This window comes from Homarus americanus, unplaced genomic scaffold, assembly GCF_018991925.1.
Source record: "Homarus americanus isolate GMGI-L3 unplaced genomic scaffold, GMGI_Hamer_2.0 scaffold367, whole genome shotgun sequence".
In the NCBI taxonomy this organism is placed as follows: domain Eukaryota; kingdom Metazoa; phylum Arthropoda; class Malacostraca; order Decapoda; family Nephropidae; genus Homarus; species Homarus americanus.
Genome location: NW_024743709.1, coordinates 18,121,284 through 18,146,389, shown reverse-complemented (window position 1 = coordinate 18,146,389; position 25,106 = coordinate 18,121,284). Strand labels below are relative to the sequence as shown.

General features: G+C 39.5%; 1 protein-coding gene across 2 annotated transcripts in view; it reads left to right on the top strand.

Moving 5' to 3' along the window:
• The first annotated feature begins 6,472 nt into the window (after positions 1–6,472).
• The window catches only part of LOC121877327 (ankyrin repeat and LEM domain-containing protein 2-like), a 61,043-nt gene continuing 42,409 nt past the window's right edge, over positions 6,473–25,106 (top strand). For both annotated transcript variants that reach the window (XM_042383026.1, XM_042383025.1), the window contains exons 1-6: positions 6,473–6,538; positions 10,383–10,533; positions 11,850–12,067; positions 16,310–16,599; positions 18,940–19,065; positions 24,199–24,444. In XM_042383026.1, the coding sequence (XP_042238960.1) occupies positions 10,415–10,533; positions 11,850–12,067; positions 16,310–16,599; positions 18,940–19,065; positions 24,199–24,444 (999 nt within the window). In that variant the 5' untranslated portion in view covers positions 6,473–6,538; positions 10,383–10,414. The remainder of the gene's footprint in view (positions 6,539–10,382; positions 10,534–11,849; positions 12,068–16,309; positions 16,600–18,939; positions 19,066–24,198; positions 24,445–25,106) is intronic.

The window sequence follows — 25,106 nt, the reverse complement described above, 5'->3', positions numbered from 1 at the left end:
TGCCATATGCCAAGATTTTTTAAGAAAATTTTAAATGAGACATGCTCATGGCTGTGATTGACCATCAATAGGATGATCGGAGTGTAGGACTGTACTGTGCTTTCAGCTAGGATAGTTCAAAGTGACAACAGTAACTGCCATGGGAACTTGAAGATAATTTCAAGTGGGAAAAAAAAGGAGGAAGCAACAGGCTTGATTGCCTGGAATTAACCGAGACACTATTGGTGCCACAACGAAAGTTTTTTTTTTTTTCTAAAGAATTGTGATTGTGCAAATGATCCACCATTCATAGGGAGATATAGTGTACAAAGTGATAGCACATAGCAATACCAACAACCCACTGAGGAAAACTAGAAAAAAAAAATGAGGTTGCCAGCAAAGTTAAGACCAACAGGACAGCTAAGTGATTTTTAAATAATTTTCTTGCCACGAGGGTACACACATATCTTAGTTCATTTAAATTTTAAATTTGTAGGTGTGATTATAAAGGAAGTCATCCTAGCAAGGAGTAAATTATTCTTCAGAATAAAATGAGAGATTATGAAGGTTGGCATCAGCTCCCCCCCACCTACACACACAACACCAAGACTTATGTAGGAATGCAGTTGAGTCATGGGCTTTAAAATGTCCTTGAGATGCAAGTCCTGTCAAGACACAAAAGTAATAGAAACAATGATATTAATAAAGTACAGTGATATTATAATAATGATAATAATAGCAATAATTACTAAGCCTACTATCACATTGTAAATTGGGCTTAAGGTTAAGAAAATTCTTACAGTCTTGCCATTAAATTGGACAAATGCTCACCTCGCACATCACCCCCCCCCCCTCAGGATTGTCAACAGCAACAGCTGTCAAGTACTGCAAGTCCCACAGATGTAAATACATGAAAAAAGAAGAATGTTTGTGACATAACATGCATGAGGTGTAGGGGATCAGAGGTTTAAACCCCAGCATCACCAGGAAGTTTGATGACATGCAGTATGCTGACTGGTAAAGTGTGGAGGCTGGTATTGCACAGAAAGTACTGTATACCCAAAGTTAACGAGGCTATTGTAGAACATAAGGGAAAGAGATACTTCGAGATGAAACTGGATCCCTTGTGGGGTACGGGTTATTTGGTTCACACTCGGGATGGGATGGAGAAAGGAAACTCACAATGTGCTCTCTGTATACATATTGTATTGGATGTACAGTGCAGTTTGGTGCTGGGAAGTGGCAGTGTGGTTACAAGTGTGATGTAGAGAGAGCTGGTTGGTGAGGGTGCTCAGAGGAGGACCAGCTTGTGGGTCGCCATGGTCGCCGGCGGGAGCGAGGGCCGCCAAGCAGGAACGGAGGAGGTGGTGGCGTTAATTGAAGACTGGCTGTAGGTAGAAAGAGAGGTAGGTCACCACGAGGTCAGGTCTTATATAGCGGAGGTAGGCGTGGCTTAATAGTTGACCTCCGTCATGTAAGGCGGCGCTGGTTGACCTAGACCACGAGGCATACACTGGGGAATTCGCGGGGTCGGCTACTCAGCGACAAGTGTTTGTAGGGGAGGAATCCACTACAATTCTCCCCCTTCCCTCCAGGCGGTGTAGGAGACTTGTTGTCTGCAGGGTTGCATGGCACATATGAGGCAGAACGGGCGGTGCATGCCACATGTGAGCCATAACGGCGAGGGCGTGGATGAGCCGGCCGCTAGAGGAGACAACTGTCTAGATACACAATATCTGTGGGAGTAGAGAGGGAGAAAAAGGGTGCGTGGAGGCGATGAATGTTGTGCTTCCTTCACGGCAGGTACAGAGTCGTCAGATGCCCCTGCTGGGGTGTGTGGGCCTGGGTCAGGAGCAGGGGCTGCGTCAGCAGGAGCGGAGGAGAGTCCGTGACAGCAGCTGGGTCCACGACAGCAGCAGGGTGCAGGACAGTAGCAGGGGGTACCTGAGGGAGAAAAGAGGGGTGTGTGGGTCCGCGGCAGGGGGTACTGCTGGGCCGGGGCGGCTTCTGAGGCAGGACGGGTGTGTTGGGGTCGGTAGGATGTGGTGCTTGGGGCAGGAAGACGAGCTGCTGTCTGCTTAAAGTCGCAGAGCTGCTCTAGGGTGTCTAACCTGCAGTGTAGAGACAGTAGCTGTAGAGGCGATGAGAGCTGCTTCTGTGTGGATAAGCCAGTCTTCCATGTTGCTTGAAGACTGGGAGAGTGATCGGTTTCTCCTCCATCCTGTGTGAGTGCGTCACTCCGGGGGTCACCATTTGTGGGGTACGAGTTGTTTGGGTTCACACTCAGGATGGGATGGAGAAAGGAAACTCACAATGTGCTCTCTGTATACATATTGTATTGGATGTACACTGCAGTTTGGTGCTGGGAAGTGGCAGCGTGGTTACAAGCGTGATGTAGAGAGAGCTGGTTGGTGAGGGTGCTCAGAGGAGGACCAGCTTGTGGTTCGCCATGCTCGCCGGCGGGAGCGAGGGCCGCCAGGCAGGAGCGGAGGAGGTGGTGGCATTACTTGAAGACTGGCTGTAGGTAGAAAGAGAGGTAGGTCACCACGAGGTCAGGTGGTCTTATACAGCAGAGGTAGGCGTGGCTTAATAGTTGACCTCCGTCATGTAAGGCGGCGCTGGTTGACCTAGACTACGAGGCATACACTGGGGAATTCGTGGGGTCGGCTACTCAGCGACAAGCGTTTGTAGGGGAGGAATCCACTACACCCTGTTGGTTGCCAAACTAGAGCAAGTTGGGAAGGATATCCTCACCAAGACTTGGGAAGTTACTGATAGAATAGAGGAACTAGTTAAGAGGACCTATGCTCAGGTTGCAGCAGGGGCACAGAAGATGACATTGAGTAATATTAGATACGAACTGGTCCTGCAGCAGCTAGGGACTTATACAGAAGAGTGTTGAAAAGATGACAACTAGTGGACCTATTGATATGGGAGAGGAGGAACACTGGGAATGATTCGAGTGCAGGAACAATATATAATAGTGTTTGGAGTCCCTGAGAGTTAGTTGAAGGAAGTTGAATGTAGGAAAATACATAAGATGAAGTTTCAGTACGGTATATTTTGATGAGGCGCAGAACCTGTCAGCTCCCCTTCATGAAGGACAAAGGCAAAAGCGTAAGCCCTGCTTTTCAGGATCAAACTAGAGAATGAGAATAAAAAATGGGAAGTTATTCATCAGGCAAAAACTTGAAAGGGAGCGAAGCATTTCTGGGTGTTGGTCAAGTCTGGTCTTGAAAGAGCTCACACTCTGGCAGGTTGTTCCAAGAGTTCACAATTCTCACCCTGATAATGTTTACCCTCTCGGTTTATTTGGCTTGTGGCTTTTTCAACCGTGAGCTGTGACCCCTTGTGGGGCAGACGTCCACCTGCTTCAGGAATGGACACTCGGCTGAGTTGTGCCCTGTGAGATGTTTATAAAGTAGTTCTCTTTAGTTGAAGTAAGTGCTGATTGGTTGTCTTTGCCACAGTATCTATACTTTTTTACTTTTACTTGCTTTACTTTTATCCTCTTCGCCACTGATCGGCTCGTTAGCCGCTTGGGCGATCGGTCACGTCTCTGATTACTTTTCCTTTTCATTTATCCTCTTCACCAAAAGATCGGCTCGCTAGCCGCCCGGGCGATCGGTCACGTCTCTGCCACGCACGGTTGGCAAATACTGGGCATGCACCGGCTCCTGAATGTACCTGAACCCGCTCCAGTGTTGGTCAAGTCTTGTCTTGAAAGAGCTCGCACTCGGTGCCGTCACAACACTCTCTGGTAGATTGATCCAAGAGTTTACAACTCTCACTCCGAAAAAGTTTGCCCTCACAGTTTTCTGAACTTGCGGCTTCTTCAATCTTGAGCTGTGACCCCTTGTGGGGCCAGCGTCTGCCAGCTCCAAGTAAGGACACTCGACTCAGTTGTGACCCCTGAGATGCATATACACCTCAACTAGGTCACCCCTTGCCCGTCTGTAATATAAGCTAGGCAAGTTCAGGCGCTCCAATCTCTCAGGGTAGCTGAGGAGGCGAAGTGCAGGCACCAGTCTGGTGGCCCTCCTTTGAACATTTTCAACCAACTGACAGTCCCTATCATATCTCGGGGACAAGACGGGGTGACAGTACTCCAGATGGGGAAGCACTTCACTCTTGAAGATCGTTACGAGGGACGGACCGTCTAGATATCTGAACGACCTTCTTATAAGACCCAATAATGTATTTGCCTGATTTACATTCTTCTCACAATGGCCTGAGAACTTCAGCTCATTGTCAACATACACACCTAGGTCCTTCTCACATTCAGTCTCAACTAATGCAGTTTCTTCATCCCGTTGGGACATATGATATTCCTCCTTACCGTTGGTACGCCCCAGGTGCATCCTCTTACACTTCGTGAAATTGAATCTCAGCAGCCATTTCTTGGACCATTCCTGGAGCCCACAGAGGTCCTTCTGCAGCTCTTCACAGTCCACTTGGTTCTTAATTTCCCGAAATAACTTAGTGTCATCGGCAAACATTTGTATGGAGGAGTGTACAACGTCAGGCATGTCATTTATGAAACAACAGCTGGCCCAATACACTGCCCTGTGGTACCCCACTTGTGACAGCAACGGATGACGATTTCGTGCCATTAGTCACCACACACTGCTTGCGGTCATGTAGAAAGTCTTCTATCCACGCGAGGACATTTCCTCGAATTCCCTACCCTTCCAGTTTGATTTTCAGCCTTTCATGGGGTACACTGTTGAAAGCCTTGGCAAAATCTAGGTAAATATTGTCGATATTACCACCCCGTTCCAGAATATGGATCCAAATATACAATACTTTGAGAAATTGTGTTAAGCAGGAGCTTCCCGGCATAAAACCGAGTTGGCAATTCTGTACAAGGTTGTTTCGTAGTAGATGTTCCATCGAGGCATATCTGATAAAACTCTCAAGTACTTTACATATTATGCTGGTCAGGCTCACCGGTATATAGTTGTTCGTGGAGTGACGATCGCCCTTTGTTTGTTTCATAAATAACATGACTGACGTAACGATCTTCAAGAGTGAAGTGCTTCCCCATCTGGAGTACTGTCACCCCGTCTAGTCCCCGAGATATGCTAGGGACTATAAAGTTGGTTGAAAATGTTCAAAGGAGGGCCACCAGGCTGGTGCCTGCACTTCGGGACCTCAACTACCCTGAGAGATTGGAGCGCCTGAACTTGCTTAGCTTATGCTACAGACGGGCAAGGGGCGACCTAATTGAGGTGTATAAGCATCTCAAGGGGCACTACTCAGTCGAGTGTCCTTACTTGGAGCTGGCGGACGCTCGCCCCACAAGGGGTCACAGCTCAAGATTGAAGAAGCCGCAGGTCCAGAAAACTGTTAGGGCCAACTTTTTCGGAGTGAGAGTTGTGAACTCTTGGAACAATCTACCAGAGAGTGTTGTGACGGCACCGAGTGTGAGCTCTTTCAAGACCAGACTTGATCAACACTGGAGCAGGTTCAGGTACATTCAGGAGCCGGTGCATGCCCAGTACTTGCCAACAGTGCGTAACAGAGACGTGACCGATCGCCCAAGCGGCTAACGAGCCGATCAATGGCGAAGAGGATAAAAGAAAAAAAGGAAATGTGTACCTGTGACAAGCGGGGAACCACAGGGCAGTGTATTGAACCCGTTGGTGTTTGTATGCCGGTGCATGCCCAGTATTTGCCAACAGTGCATGGCAGAGACGTGACCGATCGCCCAAGCGGCTAACGAGCCGATGAGTGGTGAAGAGGGTAAAAGTAAAAGTAATGACATGCCAGAAGCTCTTCACTCCTTCATACAAATGTTTGTAGACGATGCCAAGGTGTTTAGGGAAATTAAGAACCAAACAGACTGTGAAGAGCAGCAGAAAGATCTGTATGAGCTTCAAGAATGGTCGAGGAAATAACTGCTAAAATTCAGTGTCAGGAAGTACAAAAGGATGCACCTGAGTCGCACCAATAGTAAGGAGGCTTATCACATGTCCCACATTCAAGGCTAACACTGGAGCAGGTTCCGATATATTCAGGAGCCAATGCTTGCTCAATTGGCCAATATCTGCCAACACTGCGTATCAAAGACGTGACCGACCGTCCAAGCGGCTAACGAGTCGATCAGTGGCGAAAAAGTACAGAAGTAAAAGACAACACCTTTTTGTGATACGCTCGTTAACCCTATACCACCAATATATTGTGTTAGTTAAATTGGAAAAAGACAAAATTATCAAAAATATATCTAATGAGTGGTGGGATATACATGGTGAAGAATGCATTGAAAATAAAACAATATATTAAAATGACGTCATTAATCTAGTCGTGTTGTAAATGTATCCATGTTAAGGTTGTGTATGATATATATATTATGTCAGCATGCAATTTTTTTATAGTGGTATACTTATAAAAAAATAAAACAAATATATTAAATTATATTATACATAGTGTTATATTTTACAGATTGTTCACTAACGTTAAAGAAAATAATAATAACTCTTTAACACAACCCGGAGTGAATATGGTTGTTAACAAGGCAGTAACCCGTGTAAGGCTTTGACTGAGACTTGTCATTATCGTAAGGTTGATCACGTTTTAATATGATTTATCTTTTACCCTAAATGATGGCTAAGAGTTTTTATTGGTTGGTTAATATCACTGTGGGTTGAATAGAACCTAATAGAACCTGACAACTAACAAAAGAAACCTAACCTAACCTGATAAATTTGCAGTTTCAGCCCCAACTACTGTTAGAGCATAATTTAGTGTTTTTCCCATGGTATTTGGTCTGATTCATACGACTATGACCTTAATTTCTGTTGCAAATGAGTGGTTACTGAGTAATAACCCCCCCATCTCTAACAATCTTGGGGGTTCTGTGGGAAATCTGGGGTTTTGGGTGGGAGAGATAAATAACAGAACCAAACCTAACCTAACCCAACCCAACCTAACCTAATCTAAAAATTAGGTAATAGTGGAGCAGAGAGCTAACACAAAGAGCTATTGTCTGGTTTCATTCATTTTCTCCACATATTCTTTGAATGATAGTTAGAAAAATGATATGACAACTTTTCATTTTAATTATGTCATGTTTTATTTTATCTATACGATCATGAATCAGTAAATCACCTATACTGGGCAGGGCTTAAAGGATGAAGGAAATTACTGGGTAAAAACAAGGCAAAAACCTGATTATATGACACTTAATCAAGTCTGAGTACAGTACAAAGAAATTTAATATTTACTGTCAATATTTTGCCGGAAATTCTGGCCTGTCGGCGTGTGTTTGTGATAGCTGTTTTGGTATCACAATAATTGTTTTAATTAAGTTCTGGAACTCTTTGTGGCAGGGCTTGATGTAAACACTCTTTGGCATTTTCTGTTTTATTGTCGACTTGAAGGTATATATGGTACTGTACACACGTACAATCCGAGAGAATGTACAGTATTGTGAATTCTCTCCAGGGAAGTGTTGTGAATAACACTTGGGGATGAGACTTGAGTGAAGTGCCCACCAGTTTCCATGCCCAGTGGAAATGAGTGTGTCAGAGCGAGCCGGTGTTCGCTGAATCAGCTGACCCTGGCTCGACCCTTTAGAAAGGGTCATGAATAATATGGTGAATAACTTGGTGTTATTCATTTAAGTGTATTTATGTAAAGCAGTGGTTCCCAACCTTTTTTGGCTGCGACCCTAAATTTCCCTACAATACGGTGTCGTGACTCTCAGGCATATAATATAGCTTGAATGTTAAGCAAAAATTTGTTTAACTATGATAAGTACTATATTTTTTAAATTGTCTGAAGGCCCCTCGCAATCCTACTGAGGACATCCCACGACCCTGATTTGGGTCGCGACCTGAGGTTGGGAACCTCTCATATAAAGCAACAGTGCTGTTACACCACTCGGCCACCACCGACCGAGTCCTCCCGGTTTAAATCCGAGGTATACCTATCCATGTTATAATAAAATGTGCTTTAACTAAGTTGTTGCATCTTGCACGTGCCTTTTGGAGAATTTTCTTGGAAACTATTGTGTACCAAGAGGATATTTTCCTGTGACAAATTATCATTACAATTAAGGAAATGACAAATATAATGGTAGGTACAGTATGATGAAACCAGGTAGGATTATTTCAGAAGATAAAATAAAAGGAAGACAATCCTGTAATGCAGAAAATTGTGTTTCATTAATATAAGACCAAGTGGTGATGGAGTAAGGAAAAGTCTAAAGTGATGACATTAGACGATAATTTTTTTTTTTTTTATATATATTACAAAGCAGGATGAGTGCAGCCTCTTTACAATAGATATTATGAAGTTCATTTATCAGTGTGTCAGTACAGTACTGTATAGTACATCTGGTATCTTAGCTAGTTAGACCTAAATTTCAGATTAAACACATGCATCTTGTATGCACCTCTGATCTAAGTTTTCTTTATCCTCTTTGCTAATGATTATCAAGCTAAATTTAAGCTTAGCTCAACATAACTATTTTCTGTTATAATGCCTGTACGGTTTGTTGCCTCTGCGTCCCCAGCCCAGCCACCTGCCTTCCCCCAATGTGACATCACAGCAGACCTACACATCTCTGGTTGCCTGGCTGAACTGGCATCACCAAGAGTGTGATTTGAGAGTAGAAGATACTTTTGTACATAAAATATATGCTACCATATTATATTTTATGAGGTGCCATGTACTGGGTATCATTTTTATTGTTTATTATAGCAGATTTTGTTCATTTATGGCATATGCAAAATACAGATTAATGAAAAACTGGAACCCAAATAATCTACCTCTCACAACTAAGTGTCTGAGAACAAAGTGGATTTTGTATACAGTACAGTGACCCCTCCGTTAATGAACTCAATCCGTTCCAGAAGGTCGTTCGTTAACCGAAAAGTTCGTTAACCGAAACCATTGTTTCAATGGGTTTTTGGGTAATTGGTTCCAGCTCACCGAAAATTTCCTAAATTCAACAAAAATGGCAGAAAAGTTCACTTACTTTGAGGTGTGTATGTAGAAGGCTCCTGGACGATGATGATGATGATGGGATTTAGAATGGGGGTGGAGGAGAAGGAAGAAGAGAAGGCATTGGGGTGGAAGAGAAGTCACCCCATGGTGCCATTTCACCCATAAAATTTTAGCTCTCTTGGTGTAATTCAAGATTATTTTCTTTAAATCAACACTGCACTGCATTATATATTGTCAATATGTAAAATATATTTCAAAATGACCAATAATTTGCTTGGAAACAGAAAAAAAGCGTTTAGTTGAAGAGAGTCTCAAGCAAGATGTTACCTCCAGTGAAAACAGAGAGAGACTAACTCCTGTTTGCTGTGTTAAGAGGCTGGATGCCGCGCATTAAACTAGTCACTTTACCTTCAGTTATGTTCAATAATTGTTAAAATGACTAAAAAATTGAATATTAAACTTTTAAAATTATTGAATAGTATAAACTTCTTGATATTTACTAAAATAGTAAGGAATTTAAGCCCTAGAACCGATTAATGTATTGGCGGACTGATACTAAAGCTGGTTGCCCGGTCAGTGCAAGCAAAAACATGTTGAGGTCGGTTCGTAAGAACTTCGTTAACCGAATTTTTTTTCGTTAACCGAATTGAAGATCCTTATGGAAGGCAGTTCGTTAATCGAAATTACGTTAACCGAGGTGTTCGTTAAACGAGGGGTCACTGTATTTTCTTTATATCATAGGGGAATATCTTTATGTTTGATTTTATTTTATATTCAGTTCATATACAATACAGTACAGGTAGTGCTTTTCATTTATCGGTACAGTACAGTACAATATATAAAAATATTTACGTATCTGCGTAATAATCAGGGAATTTACGTTGTCACATTCCCCAAACACAGATTCGTCCAACATGCTGTTTTCGATGAATCAAACCCTTGCGTTGGAAGCGGGCTTACTCCTGTACTGTCTGTAGACTGTACAGTACAGTAATTATTTATTCCTTATAGGTTGTACTATATTGTCAACAGAATGAATACAGGTAGGCCAAGAATAGCATTTAGAGAGGTTTTAAGAAATAACCTCAGAATTAAGAGCCTGATGGGAGAGGCTGCAAGATATCTGCCATCAGGTAATTGTGTGAAAAATGACCTTTAAACAATGTTGATGGGGATTGTTCGGTGGTTCAATCTCTGGGCACTAACAGTTCATATTTCACTAAATGTGTCTTCTTTTTCTTCCAAATGGGAGTTATGAATAACCATCCTTATAATTTGCATACGGGTACTGTATCTGTATGTCTTATATGCTGCTGTATATTGTTATATTGCTGCTGTACAGTACTTTGTTTTGTTACTGTGTTTTGGCTGTCATTTACTTATACCCCTACAATAGTTTGTTTCCTTTTAAAATTAATTGTTTTGTTTTTCATATGCTGTACCTTTTGCAGATGTTTCCAGAACTCAATGATCAAGAAACATCATGATGGCTGAAGAGATCGTGAAAATTGAGGAAATATCACAACTTACAGATGAGAAATTAAAGGAGGCCCTTGAACACCTGCTGGGCAAACCTGTAGGACCAATAACTTCATCAAACAGGTTGTTATAGCTTCCCTTGATGTTCAGCTTATTATTAAAATTTTTGTTTTACATATGGTAGAATGTTTGAAATTGTTCATTGGAATTATACTTCCACATAATAATGCTTGCATATTTAGTTTAGTAATTCCTGGATAGAAAGGTGGTAACTGGGTCCAGTTAACTTTGTGTTAAATCCACATCATATATGCCTACTTATAAACTGTGTTTCTGTTTAATGTTTAACTCCATTCAAGAATATTCCATGTCTCAACACTGAGTGGCCCAATTCTCTGTGTCACTGTTCCCTCCACCAGTTCCACATTGTAGGGGTTCTGGGTACTCAGTTCTAACTACAGGAGACAACACAAACACCTGTAGAGTTCTGTAGGTTTTATTTGATGGAAGTACAGAGGTGCGCAATCCCAGCGCCGGTAGTCCCTACACTCTATATGGGTCAACTGACCTCTCTCTGACCTCTCAGGCGACATGTGGCAAGTGGTACATTAGCAGCTTCCAGATGTCGCCAGGCACATTATCTAAGCGTGTGGTGACATGAAAAAGGGGCATTGCCACACGTTACTGACTAAATAAGTAATGTATATAAATGGGGTACATACATAGTATACATACAACATACATAATATACATACACACGTCACCTCCCAAATATCAGCCCATAGCTGCTATAATACTATTGATAAATTAAAAACAAAGATACTTTACTATGAAAAGTGGCAATGGGTCCCATAGTGCTGATGATTTAAGGTCAGTTAGGATACAGCATACAGAAGACAAAAAGAAAGGATGGCAAACCCTGCTTTAGTTCACCTTACACTTATCCAATTGAAAAGTTCTATAGCTGGGTAGTGTGGGGGTGTCACTGAAAAGGCAGCCACATGATTTGAATCAGTGATCATTGGGTCAGTTGGTCAGTTTCCTTAACCTTATGGTGAAATCTATGGTAATTGGTTTTGCTTGTGGTTAGTGCTTCTCTTTTGTATGGTGCCTTGGAGAAGGCTTTAGCCATGTTGCATATATTACCTGCTTATGTATACCCAGAAAAAGTTTCACATTTGATTTTTTCACTCTATGAAAAGCATTAAAAAAGATTATTGTCACTGTTTTATACAGTTTTCAGGGATCATTGTTCAGTACAGTGTATGCAAGTTAAAGATCATGAAAATACTTCATCTTTGTAAGAAGTCATGTTATAGATTTATTTTCTTGCCTCATATTGTGTTCAGTCTATGGCTTTGTCTCCATTGTTTTCTGATGTTAATAAAGAGTTTTGCAAATTTATTATCATCTTTTACACTAGCCAAATATTCCAACAGAGAATTACATGAACACATTTTGAAAAGAAGGCTTGAAGGGAATACTGCTGAGACATCAGATAACAATGCTGGTGGTGGTACTGTTGCATCAGGGAGGAGTCAGAAGGTATTCCCAGAAGAAAGTGATGGTTCACTAGCATCTGTCCAGCACAATTTGGAGGTCTCTATGTTTTTTGGTGTCTTCTTGCCAGAGGCTGTGGATGTTACTAATGACCCAGGTTAGTATAATTCAGTTCATTGTCTTTACATGTAATTTTTGGGTAAATATGATCAAAATGGCCTTAAGGAAATCTTAATTCTCATATCAAGTTATCATAATATTGTTGAACTACTGGGTAGTTCAAACCAAGTACAGTAGAATCCCAGTTATCTGGCACCTATGGATTAAGAGGTGCCAGGTAAAGAGATTTTATGGTTAGTTGGACCTCACTATTAGGATCCCTCAATAAATCCTACAATGCTACAGGCTGACATCGCAATTTTGTATCTCAGAAGTCTGTTTTACCGCATATCTGTGCGTTTTCATGACTGTTCCCCAGTTACTGTGTTTTTTGTTTGTCTGTGCTCATTTGAGGAAAACTAAAATTGTTTTCGAATTTAAGCGCTCATGAAAATGCATGGATTTGTGGAAAAATGGATTTCTTTAACATTTATTCCATTCTAGGAGTATATAAATGCTTTGGCTTGGAAAAAAAATCTTATCCCTGGAATTTTTTCTGGTTACTGGGAAAAGTTTCCGAGTGTCTAAACTAGACATCTTGCACAGACGGACACTAGCCCACTTCCCCAGAATGTTTCTGGGTGCTGGGGATATTTTCCTTGAGTCTAAACTACCGGAGTCCGCAAATGCAGTTCTAATTAAGTTAGAAACTCCATTTCTTTACTATAATAATCCATAATTTTTTGTGTAAAAGTTTGGTAAAATAAATATATTTGAAAATTAAAAATCTTTATGATATGGGCATGAATGAAGTTGTGTGTTACTGCAAATACTGGTATTTTCCACTCGCAGGGAGCTGTGGGGGATTAGTGGGTCTCGTGTACCTGACCTGACGCAATGTCAGGTCGAGGTAGGGTGGGGGATTAGTGGTTGCATATTACTGACCTGATGGAATGTTAGGTCACCCTTTCTTGGCCTGGGGATTAGTGGGTCTCATGACCTGAAGATGTCTTGAATAAACACGAAACCTAAAGTATTTTTAGAGATTGTGATAAGTGTAAGTATAAATGAGCAAAGTTGTATCCCTTCAGCATTACATTACATAACATTTTAAAATATGGAGTGAGAAAACAGAAAGGTGTGGGTGATTAGAGAGATTGGGTGGAAATGAGGACGCCTCAACAGCTGATATTTAACTAACATTCACACACATGCAAAATTGTCACACAATAAGACCCTCACTCCTTATGTCTGCTGTCTTAATTCCCATGTTAGGGGTATGTGAGTGGTGTTGGAGTGCTCTTGGGGAGGGTGTGATGTTGGGGTGTGTGTGGCTGGTTGTTGGAGTGTGTGTGTGTGTGTGTGTGGCTAGTTGTTGGAGTGTGTGGGTGGTTGTTGGAGTGTGTGTGTGATGTATGGGCGTAATGTTGGTTTCTAATGTTTGGCCGAAGAGTGTGGGAGTCAACCTTTTTGGGGGGAGAGGGCCACGTAGTCAGTTCTCCCCCCTCCTCACTCAAGCGTGGCTAATTGTGATAGGGAGATGAATTTGATACCATGATGATCCTTAATAAATTCTCTATGAAACATATCCAAAAAGATATCCTAAAACGAAATATTTGTGTATGATATAGTGATGGGGATTCCATTCTCTTATAAAAAACGTAAGAAATGTTGATACCCGATTCAGTAAAATCAGTTCTAATTTCGTTAGACACACCATTTTTTTTATCAAAATAATCCTGTATACTTTATCTAAAAGTTTGGTTAAATATTATATATTTAAAAAAATAGAAGCTCTATTTGATACAGGCGTGAATACGGGGTAGAACTGTTTCTTTTATCCTCTTCACCACTGATCGGCTCATTAGTTGCTTGGGTGATCGGTTACACACTTTTGGCAAGTACAGGTTGGGATAATTTATGTGGTTGCAGTTTCAAATCTTTGTGACATAACTAATGTATAATGAGTCTCCATATGCCTGGATTTATTCATTGATCAGTTGTCTAAGTGCAAAAGTAGTCCTGTCGAGCTATCATGTATCAATTAATTCTAAAATAGAAATTATAATGTAAAATGTTATAAGACAATGGTTTAGTAGTGCTGTTAATGTGTGTGCTGTGTAAGTGTCTTGGCATGTCACCTCACCACCTGACTCCTGAACAAACTCTTCATCAACTTCTTCAAATCCTACAATGTGCTTGGCAAGCTCAACACACACACACACACACACACACACACACACACACACACACACACACTCTGGAATTCAGACAACAAGCATCCAATGAGGGTCATGTTGTGTTACTGCATAGAGGTGAATTGAAAGATCAGCTGTTGAGGAGCTTATCGCTTGGCAACCATGGTGCATGTTACCACTGTTTTCCACCCAATCTCTCTAATCACCCACACCTTCCTGCTTTCTCACTCCTTATTTTAAAATGTTATGTAATGTAATGTTGAAGGGATACGACTTTGCTCATTTATACTTATACTTATCACAATCTGGATAGCTTCAAACATAGGTTGGATGGATATACTGTATGAGCAATAGGGGTTGGGTGTAAGTGGGACTGCCCAGTACAGGCTAATAGGCCCTCTGCAGTTTCCTCCATTCTTATGTTCTTATGTAATCTCCCTAAAAATACTTAGGTTTTGTGTTTATTCAAAACATCTTCAGGTCATGAGACCCACTAATCCCTCACCCAAGAAAGGGTGACCTGACATTCCATCAGAAGGTCAGTAATATGCTACCACTAATCCCCCACCCTACAACCACCTGACATTGAGTCAGGTCAGGTCCCTCCCCCCCTCCCCCCCAAAAAATACTTTAACTTTCATCTTTATTCAAGACAGTTTCAGAAAATTCTCTCGATTTTCAACCTCGGAAAATTTGTTCCTAAAGCCGGAAATTTTTGGAAAATTCCGCTTTGGGAATGATTTTCCGAGCAAATTTCAATTCCAGCTATCAGAGATTTCCGTGTTTAAGGGATTCCGGCTAACGGAGATATTACTGTACAGGGTACTAGAATTTTTTTTATGCTGGATAAAATATATTTAGGTAACACAAGACTTTAATAAACACTAAATATCCTGTGTGGATGTGCTGTACAGTACTAGCAGAACATGAACACTCCTTAAATTATTTATGCACTAATATAAAGCTCTCTCTCTCTTTTTTTTTATAGCTTTTATTACAATATAGAATTGTTCTTCTGATAGTTACACACAAAGTTTAGTGTTTTCTTGTTTTCTTTCAAGTTAAAAATAAAGAGTAAAACCCTGTGGGAACAAAAATTGCAGAATAAATCAGGCTATAACACCATGCAGTATGGATGGGTACAGGCAGTAAAAAATGTATTTGCACCTTATCAGTGTTAAACAGTATGACACATCAGTCCAAGAATTTTGACTAACCCTATTGCATTGTGCTGTATGTTTGGTAACCCTGCATTTCATTTGTCAAGTTGCCATTTATTCTTTATATCTGTTTTCTATACCGGTAAGATGTTTACTTGTGTCAGTGCTCACAATGTGTTTCACGTGAGATGAATAAAGCAGTGAACACTTCTGATCACTGGGAAGTATTCCTCACTTACAGAAATGGGTTTAAAACCTTTAAAACAAATCAAACAGAAACTTCAAATATGCTATATGAGTATTTCATTGAACACAATGTACAAGTCTGTCCAGGCTTTCAGAAGATTGTCTCAGTTTGCATGGTTTCACTTTGCACAACATTTTCCAGAAACTCGACCTTCTTGCAAATTGAGGGACCATTATATACTCTGCTAATTTCCATTTGGAGAGAGTGAAAGAATTTTCTTGATTTTTCTAACTTTAGTCATTGTGTTTGTGCACCTTTACACCATTTCTGGACAATACTCCTCAGACTCCCTTTCCTTTTAATATTTTTTTAGCCATTTTTAAAATAAAACTAGAAGGCTGGTGTTTATTTCCACTCCAAGCTGTATTTATTTTGACCAACAGTAATGTCGGTCACACTAGAATAACCCATTATAGTACATCCTTCTTTCCTCACACAATCAAACTGTGGAATGCTCTGCCTTCTTCTGTTTCCATACTCATACAATCTGTCTCACTTCAAAAAGCTGGTTTTCCAGCATCTTCGTAGTGTAGATTAATATAATCTTTTTCTTTTCTAATTTTAATTTCTCTTTACTCTTATTTTTTGCCCCCAGCCCGGGTGGGCTATTCCCCATAAAAAAAAAAATAATAAATAAATAAATAAAATAAAAAAATATTAAAACCAATGATATTATATTTGTTGAATTATTTCAGATATTCAAAAAGTGTACATAGACAAAACAGCATGCTTATCTGTGATGAAAAAGTCCCGTGGTTCGCGCTTCAAAGCATTTAGAACGTATGAGGAAGCACTGGGGTTTGCAGAAAATGGCCCCACAGTAGTGGTGTCACAGTGTGCTGCTGCTGCTGCTGCTGGAGAAGTTGCAGGGTCCTCCACTAGCATAAGTGCAGAGAAGCCAAGTCCTTACCGTGGGCCAAAGTCACAAGACCTAGTCAAGTTCCGAAAATCAATCGAAAAGGGTGATGCAGGATACTTCAATCAGGTTTGTTCTGAAACTTAAAGTTGATTATTTTATGACTCAAATATGTTAGTTTGTTCAAAGCAAGCAAGAAAGAAAGTTAAAATTTATTAGTAAAATTTATTGATGCAGTACCTGTAGTGGATCCTTTGACTAGCATGCTTTCATGAGAGCTTCTGTATGTGAGATAGTTAATATTCACAATGTGGTGTCTTGACATTGGTTCACATCTGTTCATATACATTTAGTTTCTTTCATCTCCTCCACATACTCAAGAAACATCCACAGCATGCCACATGCCCTTCTTTCATTTTGTTTACATCCTTTCCAACCAAAACAAAAGAAGTGCACTGATTACCACATTTACCTGATGCTTTTATACAGTATATCAAATACATAAACTGAAAGGTACAGTATTCTGCCGTATACAATATATTTGAATAATTAAGTGAACTGTAAATGACGTAATTGAAATACAGTATACAGTGGTCCCTCGGTTAACGAACACAATTCGTTCCAGAAGGTCGTTCGTTCGTTCAATGGGATTTTGGGTAATTAGTTCCGGCTCACCGAAAATTACATACAAACTCAAAAAAATGCAGTAAAGTACACTTACTTTGAGGTGTGTATTTAGAAGGCTCCTGGTTGATGATGATGATGATAATGGGAATTAGAGGCGGAGGTGGAGGAGAAGGGAGAAGAGAAGGAAGTAGGGGTGGAAGAGAAATCACCCCATGCTTGATGCCGTCATTTCACCCATAAAATTTTAAGTTCACTAGGTGTAATTCAAGATTATTTTCTTTAAATCAACACTGCACTGCACTATATATTGTCAATATGTTAAATAAATTTCAGAATGACCAATAATTTTACTGTAAAAACGTAAAAATACTCTGTGTTCAAGAGACCCACAAGCAAGATGTTTCCTCCACTGAACAGAGATACAAACTGAGGCCTTGGTGGGTGAGTGAAGTGGCTGATGGGCACACCAAAAACTAGTTCCCTGTACTGCAATTATGTAAAATAAGTGCTAAAATGACTAAAAAATTTAATATAAAACTTGAAAAATTATTGAATAGTACAACCTTCTTGATATTTACTCCAATTTTAACGAATGTAAGCCCTAGAACCGATTTCTGTATTGGCGGACTAATCTTCCAGCTGGTGAGCAAGCCAAAGCATGTTGAAACATTTTCGTAAGAATTTCATTAACCGAATTTTTGTTCGTTAACTGAAATGAAGATTCTTCTGGAAGGTAATTCATTAACCGAAATTTCGTTAACCGAGGCGTTCGTTAACCGAGGGACCACTGTATATAAACCATGCATTTTCCTACGATAACATGATAAGAAATGTTGTATCATTACTATAGTGAATGAATTAATATTCCCACAAACAACAATTGACAGCTCAGTTTATGTACCTTTGTGTGTTATACGTTTTATTGTTTTTCTCTTCAGTATTTTGATGTGTTGCAATTATTTTGTCACAGAGCTTTGTACAGGAACACATCTCCCCTTATTACATTAATTTATATGGGAGAAATGATTCCGATGAACATAATCTACCTAACAAAAGCGTTTTAGTGGAACCTAACCCTTTTGTTCAATGGGGACTTACTGTACTGGGATATGCTGTTCTGATGGTTCTTTTCTGTTGCACCAGAGAAATTTTGCATCTTTATGGCATTCATAAACATAATAATTGCTCGCACATATAGAAAAAATTACCCCTAATTTCTATATTTTGTTGAAGGAAAATTTGGGATACCCAAATTTAGTAAATAGGGGAATAGCTGTATAGTATTGTGAACTAACGAGCGACTTATAACGTGGATGCAGTGGACCTTTGAACCATAAAAACAAAGTACAGTAGTAGATACATAAAACAAGTACCGATATGTATAGCAATAAAAAAAAAGTTTTACAGTTTAGTTAGATAATTTTCCTTAATAAACATAATGTGCATGTGTGAGGAAGGGAGGAAAAGGAGGTTAAGGGAAGGGCGGTGTACCGAAAGATATATTTTGTGTGTGGATAGTTAGTCTTGGGTTTTGTGGCCTCTGGCTTTTGGCTATTTCAGCCTTGTGTGTGTGTATATGGGTGCTTGTGTCTCCTGGTTTTACCCTGGTCATCTCCACATTATAATGTTGTGTCTAATTCTTTCCATATTCATATCAATATGTCCCTGCCAGCAGATTGATTTATTATATTCATTATCTTGCTCTCCCTCTATGACATTAAATACTGTTGTGTAGATCAGAGAGCACTTTAAAGAACCTGTTTATAATATTGAAATTTTCCCGTTTACCTTAACTAAACATTACTTGCCCAAATTAATTCAATATATGCTATTGTTTTACAGTGTATAGATGAGAATCCAAGATACTTAGTCAGTAGCGGGGACACTCCAGCAATTCTTCAGGAAGGGTTCCGTTATAATGCTCTCCACATGGCCTGTCGGACCAACAAACCTAAGTTTGTTGCAAAGGTTTGTATGCATAAACTTTTATTCATACTTACATTAAAAAAATCTTCAGCATTTTGTATCCAAATTTTACATGGGTAACTTCAGTAAGTTGAGAAATTCTTAGCGAATATATGTTTGTTATTAGCCAGATTTGTGTAAGAATATCTGGTAAACTAATAACAGAAAATCCCCGATATAACGGACACCGTCTATAAAGGACCTCGGCTTTAATGGACACTGACCCGTTCTTACTAGGTTAATATTCGTACAGTATACAGTCCATACTTCACATTAACGACTAATTGGTACCACAAAAATGTAACCCCTATAAACCCCACAAAAAATTACAACCACTTATTCACACACATTAATACTGTACTGCATGTATAGTTAATAACTAATTATAACTAACCTTTAGACACTCGTTGAACTGTATAATGAAACTGTTTGTTGTCATCTGAGGGAGGGGAGTGGTGTTAGTGCCCCCCTGCCCTCACTGCTTCCCCACCACCACCACCAACTGATCCTTCAGTTTCCAAGTCAGTGAATTCTAGTGGTAAATCATCTAACAGATTACACACAGGTAAATCTTGAACATTATCATCACAGATAAGTGAGTAGGTTACACAACACCTCCTGTTCACACGCTCTGATCAAAACAAACCACTCCGCTCGCTGACGTCATCAGCTATTGACCAAAATGTATCGTTAATGTGTTGAGGTATCACATTTCACTACTGTCGTTGTTATGATGAATCGTTAATATGAAATTCGTTATAGTGAACTACTGTGTACTGTACTGTCGATTTAATGGAATCCGATATAACAAACTCGATTTAGCGGAAGGAATTTTTTCCAATATTTTTCACTCGATTTAGTGAATAGTTCGCCAAATCGAGCGAAAATTACAAAAATTAAATTTAGCAGAATTTTTTATTTAACGGAAAGGGGTGGCTCAAATTAGCTCTTTTAATCGAGAAAATACTGTATTACGGACTCAGGTCCGCTAAAGTAAAAAATGACGGACCATTTGTATCCAAATTGTGGCAAATAATTACAGTAATAGTCCTACCCCATTTAGCCCCACCCTGAATAATGCTGAATCATTATACAGTAGAGCTCTTTGGTCTTCTGAAGTTATTTTTTACTAGAAAAACAAAATTTGATGACAATCCATATTACAAGACAGAACGCTTGGAACTTGTCGCCTGCAGCCATGCTTGTTTACAGCCTCTCTGCCAATGAGATCAACTTATCCATGTTTGCTCACAGCCAATAAGCACTCTTGTGTAAAAATTTCTCAGGTAGGACTTTATATGACTGATTTCTTCGTATTATAGTGAATATATGTGACCCAAGTTATTTTTTATTAGGGAAAATAAAAAATCTTAACAATTACAAGTCAGATGTTCACTTGTGCCTGGCAGTGCAGCAGCCATTATTATACATAATTTCTTCTTCCCCAGCCCCCCCCCCCCACCACTTACAACCTGAATAATTTCTCTACAAGGGTGTTTCAATAAAAAATCTTTAAACAAATTATTTTGACATGAAAGACCATATTTTACAGCATGCAAGCTGCACTGTCTGAAAAATGGATAAAAAAATCAGCCTGCATCTTATATGTGAAAGTGTGGTCTCCCATAGGCAATTGAATCCCCCAGTTGCTGTCTCCAGTAGGCTAAATTCTACCTAACCTAACTACAGAATTAAAAATATGTTATTGCTTACTTAAACACATTATTATTACTTTTAATTAATTAAAAAAAATATTGTAAATATAAAACCTGCATTTATAATTACTGAACAGTACTGTACTGTACTGTACTGTACAGTACTGTACTGTACTGTACTGATGATGGGTCAAATTGGGACCATGACATTGTACACGACACTCCCAAAAAATTATGAAATCTTTAACAATTATTTACCTTAGTAACATTAGTTAAACATTTGATAACACATTATTTTAAGAAGTTAATTAACTTTAAAAATTATCTAACATCCTTCAAGTTTATTGAGGCAACGTAGGTTGTTCCAGCGACCCGGTGGTCCGCAGCAACCGTTACTGGTGCACACTCATTCCAGTGGTTCATTGAGACAAAATACTTCTTAAAATGTTTAAAAAATAAATAATTGGATTGAATGAGGTGGGTGTAGGGGGATAGAGAATTAATCGGAGGATGAAAAAGAAACAGGACTAGGTGGATTGTCCGCTCCCACTCTTCTTTTGCCTAATCACTTCTAATTTTACATCTATACTACAGCAAGTGGGCTTCCTTGTGAGTGTTGCACCTCCCTGTTTGGGTTGGGAACTCATGACTGCAAAAATTATAGAATAATTCACCACAACATTCACGAAAAGACACTACAAAGGCAGGAGTAAACACAACACAGCACTCATCTGGACGAAACAAAGTGGGTAACTGGGACGGGGACACGTGTGTGCATACATGACGACAGGAAGAGGATAAAATTTCAAATGTGTCGGCTAAAAATCAGTAGATTTTATTGGGAGTTTTAAATCTATAGATTTTATCCATAGTTTTTTTTAGTGGAATCCATTTAAATGCTGTGACTTTTGATGTGGATGGTCACAAAAAGTTGACCGCTTAACTGTGAAACCGAGGATAGTGAATACTCTTATAACGAAGACCTCCTGTACACCACTTTATACCTTCGTATTTCATGTGATTATAATATGAACCTTATTCTGTTATAAAGTGTATACATATTTAGGAAAAAATAGTTAAAGAAGAAAGGTTTTGAAAAATTAATATTTTTCGAAGGAGAGACATGAGGAGGCACCACACGATCACCACATGGTGCAGTCTCCTCCTACTGTCTACGTTTTTCCACCCCTCTCCCCTTGCCAGCAACACGGGGCATGGTTCAAACTCTCACAACACAGTTATGAATAAATGAAATCCTTGTGATGTACGAGAAATCAGCACAAGCCACAAGAAAATGTGTGGGAAATGTGGGTAAACTTTATATATGGGTCCTGTAGTCACAAAAAGAAAACTGGTGTGGTGACCTTGGAGTGCAGACTACATAGTTGCCAGATCATGCTGACATTGCTAAATGTGCTTCTTGCATGTCTAGCGTTCATACACAAACATAAAAATTTATGTAATCTCTCAAAACTCCCAGAAAATTTGTTCCAAGGCCTAGAATGGAGAGATTTTCTTGGAATATTCCTCGAAAATTTGCCCAATTTTCATTACTGGAAACTCGTTCCCATGCCCGGAATGGAAAGAGAGTTCCCGGTATTATTCCGGCTCAATTTCAATTCCGGCCATTGGAGAGTTGCGAGGACCCAGCTAACGGGGAGATTACTGTGTATAATTTCATCATAATTCCCATATCTAGGTTCATGTGGTGCAAAGTTAATAAAACTATCGTAAAATGATAAATTTTCCTGAAAAAATCCTACAGTCAACCCCAGATGAGTTACTGTGTTGTATTAAATTCCCAGTACAGTAGTTTTTTTACATATCACAAACAGCTGACCAGCTATCTATCCCATGCCCATGTCTTTCTCGGTAATGACTCATTAGTTACACCAAGAGGATGATTATGAGAAGGAAAGGAGCTATTTATGTGATATAGAACTACTTTTCGGATTTTGGAATTTTTTTGATTTCAGAATGGTTAGGTTAGTTTTTTTTTTCTTTCAGGAATCAGCCCACCCGGGCACAGGACACTGACCCACATTGGGGCCTGGGGGGCAAAATATAATAGCAATAATAATAATAATAATTCATAGGTCTAGGTCATGTCTCACTTTGATCTTTTTCATTCTTGTGTTTCTTTATTATTATTATTATTATTATTATTATTATTATTGTTATTATTATTGGTATCATTATTTTTTATTTTTTTTATTTTTGTGTATTTTTTATTATAAATTTTATTTACTATGAATTATTATTATTGTTACATTTTTGCCCCCAGGCCCCAACGTGGGTCAGTGACCTGTGCCCGGGTGGGCTAATCCCAGTAAAAGAAAAGGGGGGACTGGGGGGGTTAAGTGATGCTCCACTAAAAAACTTTTGGATTTTGGAATTTTGGATAAGGGGTTGTCAACCTGTATTATGTATGATATTTACTGTTTTTTAAATCAGTTTTGGAACTGTTTATGTGTACAGTATATTTTGGCCACCAGAACCTAACTATTTACATATATCCATTTTAATCAATTGAACTACAATTCACGGTGTCTTCTGGTATCTTACCTGCAAATTACAGTATTGCGAATCCACTGTACAAGATCTGAACAGCGTCACACCAATAAATTTGCTCTTGGCATCAGAAATATAGAAATTGTTCATTATAACCTGTATTGCTTGCAATAAGCCTCTCAGGTGCTCTGGACACTCCTCTATCCACCAGAAATATTACAAACAAGGTCTTGAAATCCATCTCCAGACAGTTTGTGTTTTTACATGCGGTTGAAAATCAGCCACTAGGGATGCATCTTCCTTTCATAGCATTATGTCGATGGGAAAATCACGTTCACTGTACAGATTTTCTTATTATGCACCATTTCTATGGAATGCATCCCTTTAGTTTAGTGAGCATTGCCTGTATGTGTATTACATGAACTCATGTGTACAGTCGGCCACAGGAATAAGCATACACACTGTAACTGTAAGGTCCGAAAATGGTCTGGTAACATTGAAACTGGGTACCCAGATGCATGATGAAACTCAGCTCCTCCCACCTGTTATCGCTAACTATTTTCTGTTTCCCCGTCTTTATTCTTCTACTTACCCCTCTTCCTCCCTTTACTAATCCAAACTTCAGTAAAAAAAAGTAGGGTAAGAGAAAAAGTGGGGGAGGCGGAAAGAGCTGTACGATAACTGCAATCCCATTCGGCACCAAGTTTACTACCATTGGATACGATATATTACTTGTAATATAAACACAAGACACTAGTAAAACATTCACAACAAATGTATTTACGGTATAACATGTATGTAGGAATAAAACATAAATTACAGTTCATTTTGTAATTTTGTCTGTTCTGTTCAGGACAGTGTTACCAGATATTTTGTCTCAAACACGAACAGTAGGTGTATAGTTTTCTTGTGACCGACTGTACCTGTATATGTGTTTATAAAAATTCACTTTGTCTTGTCTGTTACACAGGTGCTGACCACAGTTGCACGAGCTGAATTTTTCCAGAAACTATACCCAGATGATATTCTTGAAAGTTCTGAAAGACGCAGCACCTTCCTGTTGGATCTGTATCTCAACACTCCTGACAAGGGACTAAATGAGACACCTTTACACTTTGCCAGCAAATATGGCAGTGTGGATTGTGTCCGAGAACTAACTTCTTATGCTGCGTGTGACAAGTACAGGAACAACAAGTTTGCTCAGAAGCCAATTGATGTAAGTACTGTATGCTGCACTTGTTTTTATATCAATCAATCAAAGTACAGTACCTTCCTCTTAACTGATGGTTGGCATTCACAGTCCTCCATGCTAAAACATTTTTGGGGTGTTTTTACCAATCCTCCAAGATTTTGTATCTCTGGGACCCAATTTTTTATTTAATTAATCCATCCCAGTCTCTGCCCTCTCCTGGCCTTCCTACTCTCAACTTTGCCCATTAAAATTACTGTTAATATCAACTTCGTCACTAAGTATTGTATGTGATCAAAGTGTTGATTTTTCTTTTTCTGTACATTTCAAGTATCTATTTCTCTTGAAGTTTTGTCTAACCTTGGTACTTCTTCATTGTTTTCCTGTCAGTGTAACTTATTCTTGACATTTTATATAGACGAGTACAGTAAACCCTAGCACTTCTGGACAATTAGGGGGGGAGAGGGTATCCAGATGTGGCAAATGTCCTGATGAACCGGGGGATCAAGGCGTGTTAATGATAATCATAACATTGTACATGGACTGTATTGATATGGGTAATTACAATAACAATATGGTATTAACCCTCTCAGCCTCGCAAGACGCCATTGTGGCGTCAAACATAAAAGGCGAAAAAACTTATTCTCAGCCTCACGACGCTAACATGGCGTCCAATGGGCTATATTTTC